This window comes from Podarcis bocagei (assembly GCF_964188305.1).
Source record: "Podarcis bocagei genome assembly, chromosome: 7".
Taxonomy (NCBI): Eukaryota; Metazoa; Chordata; class Lepidosauria; order Squamata; family Lacertidae; genus Podarcis; species Podarcis bocagei.
The window spans coordinates 24,694,875-24,719,771 of NC_138132.1; the positions used below are offsets into that span (position 1 = coordinate 24,694,875).

At 38.6% G+C, this 24,897-nt stretch overlaps 1 protein-coding gene across 13 annotated transcripts in view; it reads left to right on the plus strand.

Annotated features, from left to right (window-relative positions):
• Window positions 1–24,897, plus strand: part of LOC308591272 (lethal(3)malignant brain tumor-like protein 4) — a 54,674-nt gene that overhangs the window by 16,188 nt on the left and 13,589 nt on the right. For 10 of the 13 annotated variants that reach the window (XM_081201929.1, XM_081201928.1, XM_081201936.1 and 7 more), the window contains 15 exons: window positions 1,692–1,845; window positions 3,945–4,050; window positions 6,035–6,182; window positions 6,573–6,627; window positions 7,751–7,839; window positions 10,503–10,607; window positions 11,454–11,589; window positions 12,978–13,069; window positions 14,689–14,840; window positions 16,903–16,979; window positions 18,394–18,479; window positions 19,382–19,492; window positions 21,788–21,902; window positions 22,004–22,103; window positions 24,658–24,822. In XM_081201929.1, the coding sequence (XP_081058055.1) occupies window positions 4,010–4,050; window positions 6,035–6,182; window positions 6,573–6,627; window positions 7,751–7,839; window positions 10,503–10,607; window positions 11,454–11,589; window positions 12,978–13,069; window positions 14,689–14,840; window positions 16,903–16,979; window positions 18,394–18,479; window positions 19,382–19,492; window positions 21,788–21,902; window positions 22,004–22,103; window positions 24,658–24,822 (1,472 nt within the window). In that variant the 5' untranslated portion in view covers window positions 1,692–1,845; window positions 3,945–4,009. Of the gene's footprint in view, window positions 1–380; window positions 507–1,691; window positions 1,846–3,944; window positions 4,056–6,034; window positions 6,183–6,572; window positions 6,628–7,750; window positions 7,840–10,502; window positions 10,608–11,453; window positions 11,590–12,977; window positions 13,070–14,688; window positions 14,841–16,902; window positions 16,980–18,393; window positions 18,480–19,381; window positions 19,493–21,787; window positions 21,903–22,003; window positions 22,104–24,657; window positions 24,823–24,897 lie in introns of those variants that run through there. The other 3 variants (XM_081201930.1, XM_081201939.1, XM_081201931.1) reach the window with 3 other exon arrangements.

Below are 24,897 nucleotides of genomic sequence, written 5' to 3' on the forward strand. Positions count from 1 at the left end.
TCACCAAACCATGATGTTTGGCTGGCGATACACCACAATGTAAAAAAGCCTTTAATGACACATAATAACTGTAGTGAACTTCCCATTGTAACCAGCTACATTGTGTCTAAAAACACTTGGATCATTCTTTTGTTGCTCTTCCATTTAAAAAGCAACAACATAGTTGTGACAATCTATAATTATTGATCAGCATGTTGGCTGGTTTGCATTTTCTCTCAGTCAAGTAAAAACAATGCTGTATTATCCTCGGATTTGCAAGAATGGCTCAATTTGATTACAAAACAAGTGATAAAATATTTTATTTATAAAATGCTTAAGAATGCTTAACAAATCTTCACTTGTTTTTCAAGGGTCTTGCATTATAGTCCTGTTTATGTGTTTTAAAATATTGTTCTGCCCTCTGTAATGGGCGAATCTCTAAATACATGGAGATGGAAGTGTACTGTGAGCAACATCCAGTCAAAAAGAAGCCCTTCTGACATCAGTGATTTCAGTTGGATAGTTAGGTACATGCTTAAATATTTCACACTGAATTCATTGGGATTTAGGGTGATATCCAGATAAGTCATAAGGGTGCGGGTGGTGCTGTGGGTTAAACCACAGAGCCCAGGGCTTGCTGATCTGAAGGTCGGCAGTTCGATGGGGTGAGCTCCTGTTGCTTGGTCCCTGTTCCTGCCAACCTAGCAATTCGAAAGCACATCAGAGTGCAAGTAGACAAATAGGTACCGCTCTGGTTCACCAGAAGTGGCTTAGTCATGCTGGCCACATGACCCGGAAGCTGTACGCCGGCTCCCTCGGCCAGTAAAGGGAGATGAGTGCCACAACCCCAGAGTCGTCCACGACTGGACCTAATGTTCAGGGGTCCCTTTACCTTTACCAGCGAAGTCATACTTTGAGTAGACCCATTGAAATTGCTTAAGTCCATTGATTTTATTGGGTCTACTCTACTAGCGGATATCAATCTTGGTGTTTACCACTAACTGGATGTACCCTGTCTGTTGAGTATTTTGGTGAATTGTGGCAGATATTGGTTAAGTGCTTACGGGGAACGAATAAACATAAACTGGATGATACAGCAGAAATGTTTACTAGTACCCATGTACCTTCCTCATTTTGAAATTCAAATAATGTACACATCACTTCCCAAACTGTTTAGAGACATTCTCCTTCTAGGTTATAACTGCATGAACCATTTAGGGGGTTGGTGCTCTAGCACTATAGGAAAGTAGGTGTATACCAGTACCAGCTTGATGTGCTGAGACACCCCTCTAAAGCAGCAGATACTGGCAACCATGGTTTTCACTTTTTAGATTTTGATTCTAAGCAGATAACCTTATGAAGGAGTGCTTACTCTCCCTCAAACAGCACTATAGTTTTGAAGATCTTCGACTGTGTATGTAATCATTCCTCATTATATTTTTATATGTTTCATAGGTCTGAATCATGTTTACCGATGATGTCTTTCTGTATGTACATTGAAAGAAATGAGTACTCATTTAATCTGTGTCTGTGCTATACTAATGATGTCCTAGAGATTATTGTCAATGCAGTATTTAATGCATTTTCTTTGCTATTAGTTCCTTTTTACTCCTATCTACCTTGTTTCCTTGTTGACTCTCATATACTGTTTCCTTTCCTTCAAAAGTCTCTTTTGTTACATGTTTACTCCATTCACTTTTTCTTCCCTGCAGTTTCGTTTAACTGAGTTTGGGACACTGGAAATAATTACAGAAGTTGAAGCAAAGGCTACAAAAGCTCTCTCTGCATCATCAATCAATACCAGTTCAGCCCTTAACTTGTCTACCTCTTCTGTGCCCAACACCATAACTGCTTGTGGTACTGAAGGTGAGCCTTAGATTAGTAGACTATATAATGGAACAAGAGCATGAAGCCGACATAAAAAAATTAAAATGCTTCAGTTACGTGTAGCAAGAATGGGTCTTTGTAGTAGCTTGCAATCTGGCGAAACATTTGAACTGCTTGTAATTTTTATTCATTTAGCATTATTTACAGTCACAGTTTATATTTGTCCTTAGGAATAGAAACAGTAAAAAAAGGGTGCCACTTTGAACTTTGAAACATTGTGGTTTCAACCATCAGGACTCCTGTTCTACCACACAGGGGGGTGGGAACTGGAGTGCACAATTTTCCAAACTATGTCTATTGTCCAAGAGCAATCTTGTGGGCAAGACATTGTTTCTGGAACAGGTTTGCTGGTAATGTACCGGTAATTATGGAATGCATTAACGATTCATGTTAGCAATCTTGAATTTTCACTGGAAAAGGGGAGAACATTGGCTAGCAACTTTCTGTTGTTTCTGGTGGTCAGAGGCAATTTCTTATTACTAATTCTTGTTACTTTTACATTTGTAAGACATTGCTAGGACTACTTACTGCTATTAAATTCACACAAGAGGAATAAGTGCACTGTTTGAAAACCATTTAAGCTTATCTAAATTTCTGCAGTGGGGCAGATTCACCTTCCTGACACTGATATTGCTGCTACGTGACACTGATGTCAGGAAGGTGACATTGCTGGACTTCTCTGGCCATTCCTGATACTTAGATTGGCACCATCTAAGTTAACCTGGTTGTATTGTCTCTATGGAGATTATTGAATATACTGCCAAGTTTTGTGATTTTAAACAAGGATTTATGAACAAAAATGAACTCATGCTGTATGATTACTAACTGTGTAATGCTACACATTTCCTCCTAAGCAAACTTTGTACAGTTGGGTACAATTTTCTGTTTTGTCCACATGCTATTGCTGAAGAGTTTTGATCCAGAACAGAAGAATGAATCCAACTAAAGTACACATGAAAATATGCTTAGATATAGGCATTATTTATTTATTTATTTTTATCAATAAATTTTTGTTATTTTCTTTAAACATACACATAATTTTGTTATAAAGTCATAGTTGCTTGCATATATTTACTAAGTCTACACAAGTTTATTAAAATTTCAAAACAGATACACCTTTATCTGACATCCATGTAGAGAGTTACCGTATTTTCCCATCTATAAGACCCGCCCATGTATAAGACTCTTTTTTGGGACTCCAAATTGAGGAAATGGGGGGAATTGCCCCCATGTATAGGACAACCCAATTATTAAGCTTAATTTTTCAGGAAAATAACCTAGTCTTATACATGGAAAAATACGGTAATTTATATTGTATTCATCATATAGTTAGACCAATCTAACTATAAGTAAGTAGATTATTATAAGACCAACATCATTATCAATTGATAAAATAAAAAATATAAAATTGTCCCCAAAGCCAAAACCAGTAACAACAGGGTGCATATAAACAATCTATATATTAAAATGTCATTTCAATACGCATAGTTAATGACATTTTTAGCTGTTAATTTTTGTTTCTGTTTAGTTACAGCAAATCTGGCTTAAATGTAACCTATTTCTTTCAGACAGAAAATACATTATTTTAATTACATCACCATATCTTTAAATCACTTTCTTTTATTGAATGTGGCCTTAAGGTATATGTTTAATGAGGTGCCTATAACTCATACTTTTTTGCCACAATACATTTTATTAGCCTATGGTGTTAAGACTCTTCTTGCTGTTTTTGCTGCAGCTAACACAGCTTCCCCCTCTGGAATTTGTCAATATAGATGAAGTTTTGAATTTGTCATTTCATGGGGTAGGTGCCTAGAGGCTTTATAAATTTGACAAAATTCAAAACACTATTCTTCTCATCTCTAAAGTTCACCCACAGTTAAAATACCCACAGAGTCTTCATTTGTTTGTTGCTTTGGCTTAAATGACTTCACAGACTCTTTAAATACCTGGTCCATGGTGTTCAGGAATGTAAAAAGCATTGAAAGAGCTCCATGAAAGTTGTTAGAAGTCCCAAATATTTTTATTTTGAATTAATCAGTGCCTATCATCCTTTTTTTTTTTTTTTTTTTTTGCAGTGCCCAAGGACAATATCCCCAGATCTGAACTCCAAACCTGTGAAAATAACAGACACCCTGGGAAAATGGACTGCTTTGAGAATTCCCGTCAGGAACCTAGAGAAAGGTAATGTCTTTGGTCTCCTCTTTTGTTTCATGAAACACAAGTGGAATCTGGATTAATCTATATTTATCTCTGTATTAAAAGAGCAAGTATCAATTTCAGGGTTTTTTAAAAAGATGTTGGAAAACAGGATGGCTGGCTGCTGATGCAGTAACTAAATAGTAAGGCTGCAATCCTACACACTGAGCTGGGAGTCAATACCATTGAACTGAATGAGGTTTACTTCTGAGTGTAGGATTGCAGGGTAAATCACCTTATGAAAGAATGATAGCATTCAATGTGGAGACTGGCCCCATGTATTGATGAGGCACTGACCAAGACAGATTAAGGGAGGTAGTGGTTTTCTCTTTATCAGCTAACATTATTCAAAAGAGAGAGAAATGCAGTTGTTGTTTTCTCTAAACAGTATTCTTTGATTAAATTTAAAATGTCTAATTATCTTTCAAAACATTTATTTCACCATGACTGAAAGTTAATTCTCAATACTTTATTCAGAAAGGTGGAAAAAACGTATTCAACCTCTGATTCATTTAACTGCCCTCTGCATCCCCATCTAATTTCAAAACACTGTAACTATATATAAAGAATACTCCAGTTTGTCTGAAATTCATTTTATGTTGTGATTGCTTTAAATAGATGAGTTATAATACTCAAAAGTTTCATTAATTTGAGTAACTTCTAACTTTAGATAAATTATGTTTTGCCACCTCAGTTGTTTCCCACCATAACTTTCATACACCAGTTTTGCGTTTTTCGTAATGCTAAACATTGAAGTAGCCCATAAAAATTGTTAGGATGGTAGCAAACCTGTCATTCAGATGGGGAAGTTATATTCCTGTTTACCTCACAAGACTGCCACAGCAGAAAAATGAATACATATCCAGTTTCCTTATAAAATACAAAATGAAATGAAAACTTATCAAGCAAGCTGTGATAGGAAAACAGTTGGTGGTATGTTTGAAGCATAAGAAGGCCTCATTGCAGTATAAAAGTGTACAAGAGTCTTTCTTAAAGGAAATTAGCTCTGATGCTTTCATTGGATCATATTGAATGAAAATGTAAGCATTATTTCAAATTTGCAGTGCTTGTTTTCCTTGATGTGAAATATTCAGTGCTAATATGAATGAAGTTCAACATCAAGAAAACCTGCATGGTTGTGCAGTTGACCTGTGCTTCAAGAGAGGTCACTATTGTACATGATTTTGGTTTCCTGAAATTTGATTAATTGCTAATTAAATGCCAGTTAGTACTAGCTATTAAAGCTTAAGTCCTGAACATACTTCCTAGGGAGTAAGCCTCATTGGTCATAGTGAGACATGTCTGAGTAAACATGCACACGATTGTGCTGTAAGACATACTGCTGCAGGGGCACTTGTAATCTATCTGTGCAGAACCAGCTCAGGAAGTTAAATAAATATTTGCCTCATGCTATTCAACTATTTAATTTCTTTTCATTATTGTTTTTTAACTTATTCATTTAAACATTTGTATCTTGCCTTTCTTTTTGTTTGGATCCACAAGGTACCTTAATAATAATATACAAGCAAATAATGAAAATATAGTTAAAGAGCAATATTGCAGAATTAGCATCAGTAAAAGGAATATAACAGAGCCCATTCATTATCCCTTGTCCCAAGTGCCCTTTATAACAACAGTCTTTTAATCTAGTATGTAGACTCTAGTATGTAGTATGTAGAATTCCGCAAAATAGACATTGCTGCTGAAAAAGCCATGTCTTGCGTAGCTACCCACTGAACATCAGATGGAGCGGGGAACCTAGACCCAGGACCTCAGAAGATTATCTATACAAGCAGGTCGGTTTACATTGAAGAAGCTGGTCTTTGAAGTATCCTTGCCCCAGACCATTTATACTATATTGCCTTTTAAATCTGCCAGTCCAGATGCTTCACCACTGTTAACGGGAAGGGTAACTTTTTGTAACTTCACATGGATACCTTGCACTTATGTTAGGTTTTGTCTCTTGTAGAGTCTCTAAGGACACACCAGCTGACTTTGGGAAACAGACAAGTAGCAGCCAGATGTATGAAACAGACAGACCTTCCAAGCGCCTACGAAAAAAGAGGAAGTTGCTTTTGGATTCTGAAGATGAAGAAGAAAATGCAGATGATGATGAGGTATTACAGGTTTAGTTGGAATCATAACCAAGTGACTACACTTGAGTTGGGCAGTGATGTATGTAAATCTCAAAAACTTTTTTGAATTAGAAGCTAATGTTTACATTTTACATTCAGAAAATATCACTCTGGAAAGTTTATAAATATATATTTTTATTGTGTGTGTGTGTGTGTGTGTGTGTGTGTATCATGGGGGGGGATACACTATATGGCAGGTTATGCTTTCTTGTTTATTTTTTTGCATTTCTACCTTTTTACCAAGGTACCCAAGGTGAGTTACAATTTAAAATACTAAACCTTTTTATTTTTATAAAAGAATGAAAATGTCAATCAGATGTATGAAAATATCGGTGTATTTTCTTATCATTTAAAAAATATGTCTATTTCTAGGAAAAGAATAAATTGAATTTGAAAAACCGCAAGAATGCTAAACCAGTAAAGCAAGGTAAGCGGAAGGCTTAATGCTGAAAAGCTGCTGTATAGTGGATAATTTTGCAGCCCAGAAGGCTGGGGCTGTAGAACCCATAATATATCTAGAATAGTAGAATTAAGGGTTGCGAGTAACAGTATACCAACTTGCTCAGGTGGCCGCAAAGCATCTGGATCATTCATTCTGGCGTCATCAAACTAGAGTCCCTCCTATGAACAGCAAGCTGAATATGATAAATCCTGTTAAAATAAACACTGGAAGATAAAATTGAAATGAAACTGATAATGATTGATGGGCTCTTAAGGATCATTTAAATTAAATTACATCCTCAAATATTGTTCATCTTTTGAATTAATTTGTTGAACGCTTTTACTAAAGTCAGAGCTGGAGACATTTACAGCACACTTAATTAAGTGGAACTTGGTAAATATGTATAAGATTGCAGCCTGTTCATATTCCTCACGATCTGTCGGCTGGCCATTTAATTTCTTTTAGATTTGCTTTATTGCTGCTAATGGTTGCTCATCTTTTCCTGTACACAATATATTTTGAAGGACTATGGGAATTTGTTGTTTTGTACTGGTCAGTAAGGGTCTGTTTGACGAGTGCACCATTTACAGCTATCTAGAAACAAGAAAACCATATTTAAATAGCATTAAAAGTCTGCCTCAGATATTTACAACACAGAAAATATTTTGAAATTTATGAACAGACATTACAAAAAACACACCAATTCCCACCCCCTGTTTCATTTAGAACTATTATATATGGTTATTTTTTTCTCTTGCTGTGTTTTTGTATAAATAACTGTAAATGCGTAAATAATTAATTGTATGTGGTATGTTTGTAATTTTTTAAAAAGCAACACCAGAAACCAGATCCTTCCTGCAATTAGTTTTATTCATTTCTTAAATAGTGGATAGTTTTGCTTGTTTTAGTTCCCTAATATATATTCTAGTAAGGGGAAGTTGATAGCAGAATTGTTGGACTGTACTTGAAAGCTGCTATCCATCTATTGTAGAATAAACGGCTTACCTTTGGATACCCAATGTGGCAAATAGAAGCACATGCATGTGTATCTCTGCTTCAATGCTTTGCCCTGCAGAAATAATTTCCCTCTCATTCTGTCTTTGCTCAGTTACTCCTGGAAAGAAGCATGTGTGGAACTGGCTGTCATACTTAGAAGAAGAAAAAATGGCACCTGCTCCACTGAAACTCTTCAAAGAGGTTGACAGCTCTTGGATAATTTATTTATTTTGTTCGTGTGAATATTTAATGACTTTGTGCATTTGGTTAACAGAATTGGGGGGGGGGGGCTGGTGTTGTTTTGGCATGTGCTGTGGTGCGTACAGAAGAAATAGAGTTTTCACCTTGTCAAACCAGCCTAGAGTTCTTGCACACAAAAGAGTTCTCCTACAGAGATGAACCAGACAGGGTTGACTTCCTTTATTTTGTGCTGCTGCAACACAGACTAAAGAGCTAGATTTACTGGTGGTGTTGTGTTGGCTAGCTGGCTGGCTGGCTGGGTAGTTACATCTTGTCTGAAGGGTGCTTCCTGATGCCTTTCCAATAATATCCTAAAAGTTAACAAAGCACTGAGAAGCAGTCTGCACAAAAATGTACACCCAAAGCTGCCTTTTGGGTCAATATGCAAGTTTGCTTGTTAAAAGGGGAAATGTGTAATCAAGCCCCATTTCTGTTTTGGTCTTAGGAAGAATGCAGACAAACTCCCTTGCTCCTTTCATTGTTTCCTCTGTGTAGTCAGGAATAGTTTGCCGATTTGGATAGGGAAGAGCTGTCACTACAGAGTGACCAGAGCTGTTGCAACAAGGTGCTGCTCCCCAAAACAGCTTGCTGAGGAGATAGGTGGCCCTGGGCTTTCTCACTGTGAGGGAGTAGTAGACAAGAAAAGGGGAGAGCAAGTGCTGCAAGACAAAGGCCAACTGCCAAGTATGATCTAGCTGAGATTCCTGCATTGCTCGGGGTTGGACTAGATGACCCTTAGGTCCTTCCAACTCTATGAGTCTAAGAAATCTTCAATTATTGCCTTTACTGGATGCCAGAGAAATGAACCAATATGGACAGAGGAGGGTTTTATTTGTACTTGTTCCCCTGTTGAAATGGGAATATGTCAATCACTCACTAGAGAAAGTTTAATAGTTGTATTTTTTTTTTAAGTTTGCACCCAACCCCTGTTTTAATTTGTGCCTTGAGTATGTGAAATTGCTCAGCGCTAGGATCATATCTTAGCCAGTGACTGTGTGAAGCTAGCTTTAGCGTTGCTAATTAGCATAGTGCTTATACTAATTGGATCCTTGACTTTTAGCATGTTGTAGATTATCTGATTAAAAAATAATCATTACAAGTGAGGGTACAAGTAGCAACCAATTGGCATGTCTAAAAATATGCAAGAAGCCGACCTCTATAGAATGTGAATATAGCACGCATCCTGTCTGATACTGAATTCCCTCAATTTCCATTGAAATGAAAAAATAGCACTTTGTAACACTGGGGAAATGTTCAGTCATCCATTTTTTTCTAACGGCACCTTTCAGCTTTGATCAGTTATGTCTATAAAGATCAACTTCTTGATGGAAGTATGCATTGGTTATAAAAGGTTGTTTCAGGTTCCATCATCAGATTTCCTTTTAATTATCTACCTGTTTTTAGCCAGGGTTTGAGAGTTACGACTCTTTTTATGTCAAAACTTGAAACTTTGTTCTTGGTTGATGCTTACAAAAGTCAGAAGAAGCTACTCAGTTCAGGTATCACACCAAGTCACAATTCAGATGTCAGACCAAGTCAGTTTTGTGCTCATGATAGTTTAGAACTAAACCAATGGATTCAGTTTCCAAAAGTTTAACAGTCAAACCATGGTATACATCAGGGTGGGGAACCTTTTTGACTGCATGGGCCAGACCCTTATCAGGATGCCTTTGGTGGGTGGGGCTGTCTATTGAATGGAAGCCACTTCTGTTTCCTTGAGCAAGGTGTGCTCCTACTGCCCATCATCTTAACATTAGGTATAGGGCATGACTTCCCCCAAGTGGCTTTGTGGGCCAAATGAGGAGGCCTGGCATGCCAAGTTTGGCCCGCAGCCCAGAGATTCCCAACCCTAGTCTACAGACAGTTTTTGTCTGCTTTTGTTTTCCCATCTGCTCAGCACTTAGCTCCTTAAGTTCATTTCTCTCTCCATAGAACAGCAGCCTCTGGAGGTGAAGTGATGCCCATTACCATGGTTTGTCAGTTCTGATATCATTCTGACTATAGCTCAAAAAATGGCTTGCAAATTAATTTCAAACCATGGTTTCCAATTCTTGTTTGCTGACTGATCACAAGCCATGGTTTTTCATTTCAGAGTTAGCTTAACTATAGCCAACTGATGTCTGAACTGAGCACAGAAGCTGCTTGTCTGATGTGGCAGAAACACAATATTAGCTTTCTAGTAGTGACAGTGCTGCCAGTTGCCAGGAGATGAAGGGGTGGGAAGGTCAAGGTCGTGTGGGTACACCAGCAGACCTAATCCAGTGTTCTCACTGTTGCACCCACTATGCCTTGACCTCCCCACTGCCTCACCCCACTCCATCATGGTAAGTGACAGTGACGCTACTGCCAAAAGTTAGCATTGCTGCTCTGTCCCACTGGGCAAGCCATTTCTGATGAATCACGGTCTTCAAATCAATATATTTGTGAATATAATTTTGATATAGATGTTATTCACCTTCCATCTCTCAGTGTAAAACAAGTACAGAGTTACCTCCATTAGAGAAAACAGATTACACTAAATAACTAGAGTTCATTTCCTTATTTTCCCCATAGAGTATTAACACTGCAACAAGAAAGTCTTTGTTGAAATGTAAAATGTTTTTCCTCCATTATTTCCACTGCAGTCCCAGTCCTTTCCACAAAACAAAAATGGATTTAAAGTTGGAATGAAGCTAGAGGGCCTAGATCCTGAACACCCATCCTTATTTTGTGTTCTTTCTGTTGCAGAGGTATTTGCCTTTCTTTGTATTGAAATCAACAGTATTAACTTATTTTCTGAATAATAAGGGGGAGGGGAAAATAGACAGACAGAGGGAAGGTCTCTAAGGCATGCCCTGGATTAGTGAGTTAAAACGATGTCTAAAGATAATGCTTTACATTCTATTTAATTAAAAATATCTTCTGCCTTGATTTTGTTATTTTAAATTAAACAACTTTAATGGTTTTAAAGTCAGAAACAGATCCTGCCAGACTCAAAGGGTATTTTCAGGTAAACAAGACAATCTTTAATGTGTGTGTGTGTGTGTGTGTGTGTGTGTGTTTCCTTGGGTGTTTACTTGAATTACTGTATTTTTCCGTCTATAAGATGCCCCCATGTATAAGACGCCTGCTATTTTTGTGGCAACAACCAATCGCTAGTCCACCCTCGGCACTATCTGTGTATAAAACACCCCCGTAATTTTTGACATTATTTTTTAGGAAAAAACCTGGTTTTATACACAGAAAAATATGGTAATTTTGAGGCCTGAATAAATGCCTACACATGTGCAAAATGGATCTCCGGGTAGGTGGGTGGGAGTGAGAGAGAGAGAGACTCAACATCAGTGTGACTGGACACTGCAGTGTAGAGACTTGAGTTCCACTGTGACAATAAGCATAAAACAGACTTCGTGGAGGAGTCCCTACAACTATAGATAGTAAATTTTTAAAGAGAGCATTTCTATCTTTTGCCAACGATTATAAGGAGATGGAATCAATCCAGAGTTAAGTTTAAAAAACAAACCCAAACAAACAAAAAACCCTAAGATTCATTTGACTTGTGAAAGGGATAACTTTGAGTTGCTTCATGCTTACAGGTGCAAGGGTACAGAGTGAGATTGCATTTCGATGGTTATTCTGAGTGTTATGACATCTGGGTTAATGCGGATTCTCCAGAAATCCACCCTGTTGGATGGTGTGAAAAAACAGGTCACAAGCTGCTTCCTCCTAAAGGTACATGAACTTATTTTTTTGTTCAAACAAGTGCATTTGGATGTAATGCTAAGCCACATTTTAGCACCTTGGGAACACCCATGGATAAGCTTCAAGCTTTTATGCTCCCATCTCAATGGGGGTGGGGGTGTTTGAACAGAAAGTTAAAGGCATCCAGTTCCTGATTTGAGTTTGTTGTAACATCCACACTTGGAACTCTTCTTAGTTTATTTTTTTTAAAATGATATTTATTGAAAAAAGAATTTTTTAAAATCACAGAGAAAAAAGAAAAACAAAATTACAAAAAAGACAATAACAGAAATAAAAAATAAAACCATCCTTTTCAAATTCTCCACTTTCTGTACCTTCTTTCCCTGACCTCCTCCTCCTCCCGTCTCTTGTATCTTGATTAATGGAACTCTTCTTAGTTTAAACGTAGGTTTGCTGAATCAAACCTAGGTTGTTTAATTTACTATTGTGTGTCATTTCATATAAATTGTAGTTAGTTCAAACATGGATGTGGATGCTTCCAGTCTCCTTGCCAGAGGAGGGGGAAGTGAGGAGGGAGCTTGCAAACTCATGGCTCGCCTGTGCTCATTCTGATAGCACTAAAGTTAACATTGTTAAAAATGGGAAGAAGTAATTGAAATCTAAACCAATAAGTAGCCACTTCACAAAGTAGAAATGGGTACATATTAAATATAACATTTGCACCTACCTTTGCTTGCTTGCCTTTACTTGTTTGAGTAAAAGATATTAATATTTGTAAATAGCTTGTCAGGAAGGCAGTGCATAAGTGCAATAAATAATAAAATGAATAAATAATAATATGTGAGATGTTGTGACACCGTTTGCCCACCCTGTGTACAGCATGGAAATAAGCTGCTGAAGCAGTGTATTGTTTGCAGTGGATCATGTGTGGGAAACCTTAGAAGACAGAAATCTTACTGGACAGAAGAGAGTGCATTCACTTTTGCTGTAGTTTATGAAGCAGGTTTTTTTATAAGAAAAAAGACAAACTTTTTTTTGATGGAGCCAAGTAATGGAAAACGTAAAATAATGAGAACTTCTTTCAGTAATGTGCAATGTAGCAAATGTATTCACTACTTCCCCCCCCCTATTAATGTGTTTCCTAGAGACTTCTGAAGTTTCAGATTAATGATTAACAACTGCAATAATGTATTTAAAAGACAGAAGAAAGTGAGAGATATGTTAACTGAAGCCTGTAACTCCTGCCTATTTCACAGGGGCAGCTATTATGCAAAGTTCACATTCTTCCCACATCATTTCTATTTCTGAAAAACCAATCTGAATGTAGCAGCAGCCACTGTATAAAACAATACTTTTATCTCCCTCCCTCCCTCCCTCCCTCCCTCTCTCTCTCTCTCTCTCTCTCTCTCTCTCTCTAGGTTACAAGGAAGGGGAATTTAATTGGACATCATATTTGAAGAACTGCAAAGCTCAAGCTGCCCCCAAAGCTCTTTTCAGAGCCCTGAGCACAGTAAGAGGCAGTACTGATGTTTTAGTCTTTTAAATTCCAGCCATTTCTAAAGCTTCAACCAGGATATTATTGTGCCTTTTTTCAAATGCTTGGAACAGAGGCTGAATTCCTAAGAAACAGGGGAATATCAGATGTCAGATGGGAAGCCTATTTAATTTCTCACATTACATTTAGTAAACAGAGTTCATTGTCTGGCTTTTTATTTATGTGCACGCGGCAGACAACTACCCAAGCAAAGAAACAATTCTATTATCTGACTACTTACTAGGTGATTTGGCACAGACTAGATTGTATTTTGTCATATTTCTCTGGCATTGGCTACATTTTACCAGAATACCAGAACTTGCTCAGTCCTTGACGGGAAAATATTTGTTATACGTGTACTTACATCAAACACATTTCTGCTCATTTGAATAAATGCATTCATCTTCCCCATCTCCAGCATTTTTAAAATAGCTTTAGTTTGCTTCCCGTTCCACTCTGTCAAGTATCCTTGCTTGTACATTTGCATAGCACCTTGTCCAATCTGTAGCCTGGCAATGGTTGTCAAATTGTGTTGATTTCAATGAATGAGAAGGCTCTTTGTAACTCTTCCATGCAGGGGTAGCCTTGTGGAGAAAGTAAGATCTGTTCCAGCTTTTCTTTGAATACAAGAGCCACTTCCCAGCAGCATTTTACATAGTCATATAATTGTAGGGTTGGAAGGGATCCAAAGGGTCATCTAGTCCAACCCCTGCAATGCAGGAATCACAGCCAAAGAATCCCTGATAGATGGCCATTCAAGCTCTGTTTAAAAACCTCCACTGGAGAGTCCACAACCTTCCGAAATTGTCCGTTCCACTGTCAAAGAACAAGCAACCCATTTTTCAGCCAAGAATTGTGCCAGGAAGCAGTAACTGTATTTGTGGATAAACTAGCCCAGACATTATTTCTTTCACATGATTGTGTCTGCAGGGCCACTCTATATGGAAACGTTTCATATATTTGAACAAGGTCAGGATCTTTAGGTTTCAGTCTGAGTGATCCCCCTCTATTTATGGGGAACATCTGCTGTATGTCAGAGGATTTGTCCAGTAATGTGCCAGAACTTGCTGTTACCATAGTAGAATTGTCATAGGATTCAGCCTCTAGCACTGAATTTTGATCCAAGTGGAAAATAGCATTTGCATTCTGCTGTCTTGATGTCATAGCGGATTATAGTTTAGAGGAGGGAGAAGAGGTTTGGATCTAAAGGTTCTCCTCCTCTGGATGAAGGAATTCTATCGGAGAAAGGGAAAATTCAGAATGCAAACCATTCCCACACATGTATTGCCAAGTTCGGTCTTTAATATGTCCAGTTAGAACAAACTCAGGAACCATGCCTGGGAATGATTTCTACCTGAAACCTCTTTAGAAGGGTAAATTTATTCAGGTGCTAGATTAACCTGCTAGTTTGACCTGGTATAGTTTGTTTTTTGATGAGACTTTCCCATATCTAACAAATTCTTGTCTTTAATGTCCACTGGAAGGTGTGATTTTTTTTAAAAAAATGCTTTATTAGCATTCATTATACTAATGAAGCTGTAATTTCAATAATTTAGCGAACTGCAATGTTTTCTCAATTTCCTCCTGTTCCTTAGCCAGTCACACCTTCTGGTTTTCGAGTGGGAATGAAGTTGGAGGCCGTAGACAAAAAGAATCCTTCTTTAATGTGTGTAGCAACCATTGCAGACATGTTGGATAATCGGCTGCTAATTCATTTTGACAACTGGGATGAAAGTTATGACTACTGGTAAGTAAAGAAATATCTCCTCTGTTCATGCAACTATGGTATTGCTTGACATTGCCTAGATAGAGAATGAATTTGAGTTCGGATGAGGGGGGCGCTAGTTCTGCATTTTGAGTCAGGCTCCAGTTCTGAATTTAGATTCATCAGGTCTTACTCACTTCCTGAATTTCTTAAGCTGTCTTAAACACACTTAAATTTCATTTAGTGCACCTTACCTCCGAGTGAATATGTTTGGGCCCAGTTGTTTGCTTGTGACATTGTCAAAACTTGTAGAACGGTGTACAGCTCACATCTTTTGGAAAATCTAGGGGGGAAATACTCTTTTACTTGCAAACTTATGCATGCTTACCATTTGTCATTATGATTTAATTAGTTATTTTAGAGGTATGTGTATGTATATGTATATATAACTATAGATAGGTATATTGTTGCAATTTTGAGCCACCCTGGGAGTCCTGTAAAGGACCAAAACCCAGAATATAACTGAATAACTGAATAAAATTTAACACTTAAGTTTTTCTAGCTAGGTCTTAGCTAGTAGAAAAGGATTATACAACCTGCCTTAGGATCTACATATGTCTGGAATGTTCTCTCTTTGTTTTGTAACACAATTTTCATTCATTTTCATCTTTAAACTGTTTAACATGGTTGCATCGAGAAATATCTTTGTTAACATTAGAGCATATGACATGCAACAATTACATAAAATTAAAAATTAAGCAATAAAGATACTGGGAACTTCTGAAGGTGCTAGTCTAGACCCTCTAAAGCAGTGTTCCCCAACCTTGGGCCTCCAGCTGTTTTTGGACTACAATTCCCATCATCCTTGACCACTGGTCTTGCTAGCGAGGGATGATGGGAGTTGTAGTCCCAAAACAGCTGGAGGCCCAAGGTTGGGGAACACTGCTCTAAAGGGCAGGCTGCCCTACAGCATAAGAATCATTGGCTTATCCCTTCCCATGCCTGCTGATTTCTCCATGAAAATAAAATCCCACACCTCAGCTGTATTTAGCTCAGTTTCTCTCTGCCTTGTTTCTGACACCAGAAATACACCCAAATGGAGGAAAGAAGGTTGCAGGAGACATTAGGAGGGGAGAATTGACAAGTATGTGAAAGGTTAAGCACTCTTTTCTCACATTCACCAATGCTTAACGACACATGTTCCTCATGCCCCTTCATTCACATTACTTTAGCAATTGTGGGTTGGGAATGTTCCAAGTTAGGGTGGAACTACACATCAAGGTTTAGGAGATTAGGGAATAGTTGACAGGTAAAAAGGATAGATTGATTGTTCCATGCAGTGAACTGCTACCCACTGAAGGACATCCAATCTATTCTCATTTCTGAACCTTCTTTCTCACTGTATGCAAATTTTAAGTCTTTTGCAACCTTGATTACTAGAAGCATGCTTGGAGAAAAAGAAAGAGCACTGAGAATCCCAGCATATCAAATTATGCTGCACATACCAGGTTCCTTAAAAAAAAAATTACATCCTGACTTTCTTCCAAGTGGAACTCAAGGCAGGTTCTCAGCACAAGTGTAAATGCTTTGTAGATCAATGCAAATATATACAGTGGCCGCTCACACAACAGTCACACCAAGAGAGGAGAGAAGGCAAAAAGAAAAGAAAAAGAATACAGGGGAAAGCTATTTAAAAAGGCCCGGAACGAAGTCTGAGAACCAAGCCTTCACTGACCACAGACAGAGTCAGTCTGGTTAGAGGGATGACTCAATGGAAAGCAAGCATAGGGTCTGACTGATCCCTCCAGTAGGAGGCATCACCTTATTTTAGAAATGTCTTTCACCTGGATCTTCAAACAGAAATCCATATTTTTCCTGCCTTCCAAGCACTAGGAGGGATTATAACCCACTTGATACCTTCTTATGTTGAATAAGAAAAAAACCCTTCACAGTAAGTTCCAGTGTTTTGGTCTTCTTGAAGACATAGTTTTATGACTTTTAAAGCAAGTGGCTTCCATGTATGATCAGGTTCAGCAAGGAAACATCAGATTCATTCTTTCATGTACTGGCTGTGACAGGAACTAGTTCTCTCTGTTTGATCCAGGTGTGATGCTAGTAGCCCTTATATTCGACCTGTTGGTTACTGTCAAGAAACTGGAACTCCCCTTACAACACCAGCTGGTATGTTGAAAGTTCACAAGTCCCTGTTGCATTCTAAACATTTGCAAGATGTGATCTGCTCTATATGATTCAGATGTGTATGAGGTCTGTTCTGGTTTCTCCTCTCCAATTAATTCTGCTAGATTTGTAGAATGGGAGACACCCCCCACCCTGCCCAAGAGGATGGTCATATCCCAATTCCATTATGATAAGGGTAACTGCATGTTGGTGCTGGGTCACAAAATAGGGTCTTTGTTGACAACATGATGTATTGATGCTGGCTTAACAGTAGGGGGGTTCCTAACAACTCTCAGCACCCTTGGCAGACTACAGTTCCCAGGAGTCTTTTGTGGGAGGCCATGGTATGATATGGCTTTAGACATAAAGTGCAGATGGAGCCCTAGATAGGAGTTGGGATGGGAAAGGAGAATTGAGAGCAAAAAGGCCTTGCTTAAAAGCTCAAAGGATCTCCACAGTGGGCTGGGGGATCTTGCTGGTGTTATTACTGCTGACTGAGGTGGCTGAAAACAGTGTGTCACACACTGCTTCAGGGAGGAACAACTGTAGATTCGGGCCATTTGTCGTGGATGGTTTAGTTTAGATTCCTGCATTGTGGGGGGTTGGACTAGATGACCCTCAGGACCCCTTCCAACTCTACTGTTCTATGATTCTATGAAGTCTGGAGGGCAGCTCATAACGTTCACTTAAATCACCGAGTCCATTTTTGGCCAATCTCTAAGGATGTGGAATTTCAACTTTTAAGTTTTAGAGGTAATAAAGGTGCTTTAAAAGCCACTTTACATACAGAAAATGCAGTAAAATTAACTTTAAAATGAAAATGAAAACCAATGTAGTTATCATTATGATGTGGACCCATTTAGTGAATTTTCTGAGATTGCAAGAGTTATGAATGCTGTACTAGTTTCTACGTATTATAGATTCCATACCAAAATCTTTGAGCTTGTTTAGGCTTGCACAATTACTCCTTCCCTCACACTTTCCCTAACTACTACTTTTGTGCCAAACCATAGTTTGCTTTTGCACAAACACTGGTAACCTCTAGTCTGTGCTTATCCTCCAGACCAGAATTAAAAGCCAGGATAAAAGTTTGCAATGTTTTGGGAGGGCAAGAACAAGCTATCATTTGTTCATTTCAGATATGATGACAAGCTATGATTTTCCATGAAAGGGAAGGTATTGCAGTGCACATATGAAGGAGAGAGCAGCTCATACACCAATTGATGAAGCAGCATAGATCTAAAACAAGCCTAGGCACATCACCTGAAGTGGAAGCTTACACTATATAAACATTTTTAAAAGTGATTTAATTTCTGATTTCAGTTCCCTTGCATAACAATGTATTGTTTGGTTAATGTACACTTCCTATCACTTACAGTTGTAGTTAAAGTGATAATATTTCTAAACCTCTCTGCAGAATACAAGGATTTCAAAAGCTTCTCATGGGAGAAATACTTGGAGGAAACTGGTTCTCAGGCAGCCCCAGCAAGAGCTTTTAAACTGGTTGGTCAACATCTTATCTAGTTTTATATTGGTGAATCACAACATTAAAAGCTATGGTTTTACTTTTGTACAGCTCTTAGTTATAGGTGGATGATTAGGATGATGATGGTTGCTGTTGCTGCTATTTTATTATAATTATGGTATTTATGGAATGTTGGGTGCAAGGCAAATTAGAAATCATGTTCTAGATAAACTAAGTGGGTTACATGAAATGCTTTAAGGTAGCAGTATTTTTTTTAAAAGCTGGTAAATGGCACTGGCTTTTTGAATTTTGTGAACATAAGAAGAGCCTGCAGGATCAGACCACTGGCCCATCTAGTCCAACATCCTGTTTTCACAGTGACAAATCAGATACCTGTGGGAAGCATGTTTGCAACAGCATTCTGCCTACCTGTGATTCCCAGTAACTGGTATTCAGGGAATTCAGATATTGTATTACTTATATGATGTTAGCCACTCTGAGCCCAGCTCCGGCCAGGGAGGGTGGGGTACAAATTTATTTATTTATTTATTTATTATAGTGGAGGTAGAACAGGGCCGTCATGGTTAGTGGCGCAGCAGCAGGAGGAGGCCCCATTAGCTAAAGTGGTGCTTCAGGTTAAGAACAGTTTCAGGTTAAGTACGAACCTCCAGAACTAATTAAGTACTTAACCCGAGGTACCACTGTAACTACAAGTTAGTTCAGATGTAAGAAATTGTGGTTAGTTAAACCAGAAAGCAACTTCTTCCAGAGACACTCTGGCATGCACTGAGGAAGCTGCTGATGGTGCTGCCCAAGCAATCTTACTTTTTTAATGCTAGGCTGTGGTTTATCATTACAGCCAGACTGCACCTTTAAATTATATATGGCTCACCTTACTCTCAGTAATGCTTGACTGCATTTGCAATGTGTTCCTTTACAGCGCCCAGCTCATGGATTCCAGCCTAACATGAAACTAGAAGCTGTAGACAAGAGAAATCCCATGTTAATTAGAGTGGCAACCATAATTGAAAAAGATGACCATCGTGTCAAGGTATGTGCATTCAAATAAGCCATGGTCCTACTCTAAGATTATGAAAAGAATATTGCATTTGAGCTTTCAAGAAAGAAAGCATATTCAGCAGTAATATGACAGCTTGATCTTAGTCCCCCCATGAATTGCAATGCTCCTGCTCACTATTGCTGGATGCTATTGTAATGCCACTTATTCTGGAATGACATTTCTGAATTGATTTTTCTTCCCCTTGAGCAATTCTCTGTATGAATCTAACATAAATTTGCCATGTTAGAGCTTCATACCTTGAGGGTGACTTGCAATACGAACCTCAACATCAGGTTAACCTCATTTTTTTTAATGCTGAACGCCTCCACTCACCATCCTGTAATGAGTACATAAACACATCAACTTTGCATTCAACTCATTGTATAAAATGGAGGTTTGTCAGATACAAAGATTGAAAATCTCCCTCAGTTCACAGAATAGGTGAAGCAGCAGCAGATTTTTCTCAAGTGCTCCTTAGTGGGCTCCTTCAGTTTTTATTTATCAGAATTGGATTTAGGCTATAAGAGCCCTCTTGCAAGGTCAAAGCAATGATGCTTATAGACCAGCATTCTGCCTCTGAAAGTGCCTAATTCAAGATGCTCTAGGGGAAGCATATAAGAGACTAAGAAACTAAGAGTCTCCAGTTGAGCACCTACTGTGGTTTCATTAATAACTATTGATATGCCTGTTGACTATACATTTGTAATTTTCCATTGTTGGATATCCACAGTAATTCTATTCTGTTTATGCGTCAATAAGGTTCTTCTAGTTCTAATGCTGTAGATTTTGTGTTATGGGTAAACATTCATTAGAAGTCAAAAGTGATGCCATAAACTGATATCGGAACCAGCAACTTAGATTTACCTAAGAATATTACACAGAATATTTTACCCAGAATATTATTTTTAACCCAGGAAACTTGCTTTACTGGGCAGTTTGGGTGGTGTCCCCCCCCCCCACTTGGCTCACTGGCTCCAGAAGGCAGTTCTTGGGGAGCATTGTTTGACTCCATGAGTTTTCCAGTATGGAGTCCTGCAGGGGTCACTCCCGTCCCTCATGTTGTTTAACATCTAAGTGGGGTCCTAAATAGTTTTGGAGTGTGTAATCAGTATGCTGATGACGCACAGCTCTATTTCTTCTTTTCATCTTTGCAAGGGAGGCAGTGGACATGCTGAATCAGTGCTTGGTTAAGACTGAATGAGAGCAAATAAACTGAAACTTAATCCAGGGAAGACAGGTGCTGTTAAGTGGGTGCTTCCTCTGTCTGGCTGAGTGGTGTGCAACCTGTTCTAGATGGGATCACACTCCTGAAAGAGCACATTCATAGTTTGGAAGTTGTATTGGTTGCATTGCTGTCACTTGAGACACAGGTTGCCTCAGTGGCATGGCGTTCCTTCCTCCAGCTTAGGCTGGTGGCCTAACTATGACCCTGTCTGGACAGGGATAACATGGCCACAGTAATCTATGCTCTGGTAACCTCAGGATTGGACTATTGCAATGTATTTTAAACGAGTCTGCCTGTGACATTTTATTTACTGGCTTTGTTTGTGTATTTATTAACTACAGGTGTATATTGCCTTTTTACACATATCTTCTCAAAGCAGTTTACATACTGTTTTAAATTTTGTACATAAAATGATAAAACAGTTTCAGAAATGATTCAAAAGCAATTCAGACTTATATCCATGGAGCACAGTGGCTACTAGTCCTGATGGTTATAGCAACCTCCAAGTTCAGAGGCAGTATGCTGCTGAATACCAGCTGCTGGGGAGCAACAACAAAAGAGGGCTTCTGCCTTCATTTTCTGCTTGTAGACTTCCAGAGGCTCCAGTAGGAAACAGAATTGTAGACTAGCTGTACCAAAGGTATGATTCAGCAGGGCTCTTATGTTCAAAAAGCACACATCCCCCTGGTTGGGGGAGAGTTTCACTTTTGTCTAAAGTAAAACTAAGGAAGATCAAAAGACTCTCCAGGGAATGTATTCCACAGCTCCAGAGCCACAACCAAGAAGATTCTGCTCCTGTTAGAAGCTCTTAGAGTTGTTACAAGAAACATTATCTTATGATACTGAAAATGAAATAAAGAGAGATGATGAAGCTGTTAAGAGGTATGGATATGAACATGCATAGAAGAATAAATAGACTATGTACGTAAATGTAGAAGAAAAGATGATGTCTATCTGTAAATTTTAAAATGCAATTAAAATTAATTTTAAAAAGAAAACAAGAAACATCATCTTATAACTTTCATTCTTTCTTCCTCCAATATGGGTTTCCTCCTCTTTAGATACACTTTGATGGCTGGGACCACAGTTTTGATTTTTGGGTTGATGCTGACAGTCCAGACATTCACCCCATGGGCTGGTGTGCAAAAACTGGACATGCCTTGCAACTCCCACCAGGTGAGACAAAGAATAATGTTGTAGTTTCTTTCTCCCCTCCTTACCTAATTATTTAAAACAAGACTTTGAAATCTATTCCTGAACAAGTTTTGTTTTTCTAGGGACTGCGGACCCATCAGGGGCAGTAGGACAGGGATGCCCTACTCCTGGTTGTCAGGGATTGGGTCATGTCAGGGGACCCAGATATGGAACGCATTACACGTACGTGTGCCCAAGAGTTATGGGGTAATTGCCAGCAGATTGTAGGGCAGTATGTATCAGTTGCCCAGCACCTGTTTATCAAGTAATGCAGCTTCAGTGAACTACAAATATGAATGCGTGTCTCAGTTATAAAATGCTGTGCTTCTAGCTCCCTCTTGTGCTTTGTATTTGGCTTCACTGACAAGCTTTATACTGACACCACAGAAAAGTAGCATCAGAACCTGGCTATACATATTACAGCTACTCACATGAAAGAGGCAGCTCTAGCTGTTTAGAATCTCATGGTTTCATTCCCAAAACTTTACCAGCAAGAAGGGAAAGTTGGAGTGGCTTGAAGAGGTGTCCTTGAACATTCTCAACCCACCCAGGAGAAAGTTGAGACAAAGGAGCAAAGAACAGCTCCTTAGCTTGGGAAAGGATTTGTGTTTCATAGTTGGCTGTGTGTGTGTGTGTGTGTGTGTGTGTGTGTTTAGGATTTCCAGTGTTTGTTAGGCAAAAATCCATTAAATTGCTTTTCCCCAATAAACTCTGTAAGATTTAAAAATTAATAAGGCAAAGTCAGTAAGGCAAAGGCAGGACTCCCTCTTTTAAGCAAGGAGCTGTTTCTACTACTTTGACTCATTGACACTCTCATAAGTCTTTCTAAACATGAAACTAAAACCAAGCTGTGCAATGGGATTCTTGTCATTAAAATAGCTGACTGCAGATATAGGCTCTGGCGGGATACATGTTACACAACCCAGGTGCAGCACTAAAAAAGCGCAAGATTACATGGACTCCTCTGCTTTGCATCTTGCTTTCTGTATAATATTTCCTACATAAAAAAGAGAAGATTCATAGCCTACTTCCTCATGAATTTCGGGATTCTTAAAGACCTCCAGAGTGCTCCTTTCTGTTCTGTGCCACTAAGCTGGTGCAGGATTGCATATTAAAATGTTCCCCCGTGTTAAAAACTCCCAGATTGTAAAAAGGTAGCATATTGGGATAAGGAGATTGTTTTTTCCTTCCTCCAGCCTTCTCCCTTGATGTGCTAACTGGCCATTTAGAGGAAGCTCTTTATGTGGGGGAACAAACATGATGCATATATTTTGCGGAATGACAATATTGTTGTTTTGTTGTTTTTAGTTATTTTGAATTTGTATACCCCCCTCCACAGCAAAGCTCTCTGAGTGGAATTACATTAAAAACCATTTGAAATAAAAAAAAGTTTTCACCTGTCACCTGAAATCCAGAATGGAAGGTGTAAGGAACTTTCTTGGACAGATAGTTTCATGGCTGATACATATATACTGTCCTTTAATCCAAAGATCTCAGAGTGAGGGACAATTAAGCTTCAATAAATAATGGTACCAATAAAAATCAGGATACATAAACCAGCAGTAAAACAACCAGATTGGCATAAAATCAATCACACTTCCCAAATGCTTTTGTGAAAAGACACGCTTTAAGCTGGCATCAGAATAACATCAACATAAATGTTTGTCAAATCTTAAGGTGGATGAGAGTCCAGATATGGGAAGAGGTGTTTGTTCAGATAGGCAAAAACCTGTGTTTATATTATATTATTTTATTTTTGAGGGAGGCAAAGCTTGATTTACAGGAAGGAGAAAGAAACTTGTGTTTAAAGGTCAGAACCATTTGGGGTGGGGAAGAGTAACCAACCTAAGTTTTCTCAGACCTGTATAATATGGTCCCAGTGTCCAGAACAAGTGATGCAATTCTTTTGGAAGACTAGGTTGGCCTTGAGAATCTTAGCCATTGAAAAGGCCGCCGAAATGTAGGCGTTTTGTAGCAATTGCCTTTCTGTGTTTGTGCCAGGTCACATCCCCACCTGCTCCTTTTGCTTCCTTCTTTAATGTGTGTGTTTATTTTTATTTTTATTTCTTTATTTGTAAAATTATTTATATTCCACCTTTTGGGGCACAGCCCATCAAAGGTGGCTCACAATATCATAAACTGATGATTAAATACAGTGGCTGAAAACATGGACAAAGGCAGCAGCATTAACAATTATTACAAGGGTGGTTAAAACAAAGGCTAAGAAACAACTATGCAGAGCTACATTTTGAAACAGCTCCAAAGCAAAAGCCTTTAGGAAAAGGCAGTTATAAAAAGATGAGTGTTGTTGTTTTTTTAAAGACTTGTTCTTCTCTTCACTCTTCACTTGAGCTGACCCACCATACCCCCTGCCTCTGGCTAGCTTTTTATGTGCCCTGTTTCCTGAATTCTGGGCAAGATTTTACTTTCATTCATGTTGCCCCAAGCTCATTCAGCTACTCGGTGTTGTTGAAGAGCAGTCATTTTGGCAGCTGATGTCCTTCCCTCCTCCTTTCGCTGAAAACTGCATCTCTCTGCAGAATTTCTGTTTTAGCCTGTGGCTGCTAAGCATTTACTTCCCAGGAGCCTTTATCTTACATGCCTGCCATTTGTTGCTCTTGCAGAGTTGCTGTATTATCCTGCTTTGCTAGTTAGTATAGGCCTCAGAGGGAGAAGGTGGAACAATTGGGTTGCATAATATTTTTCTTGTGGAAACATTTTTCTGCTTTTGATGTAGATTAGTTGGCTGCCCATATTCTGAAATCAATCGCAGCAGGGAGAGTTCTTTACAAGATCGTCTTGGTGGAGAAAAACCTTCACCCAGTGCTAATGTTCAGAAGCCCAAGAAACCTGAGACTTCTGCAAGACTTACAGACCTTCAGGAAGACTCTCCACAGTCCAGGTGAAGTTTTAAACTAAACCTTAAGGCCTACTATAATATTGGGCACATTTATTAAGCTACTCTTGCACTGGTCTT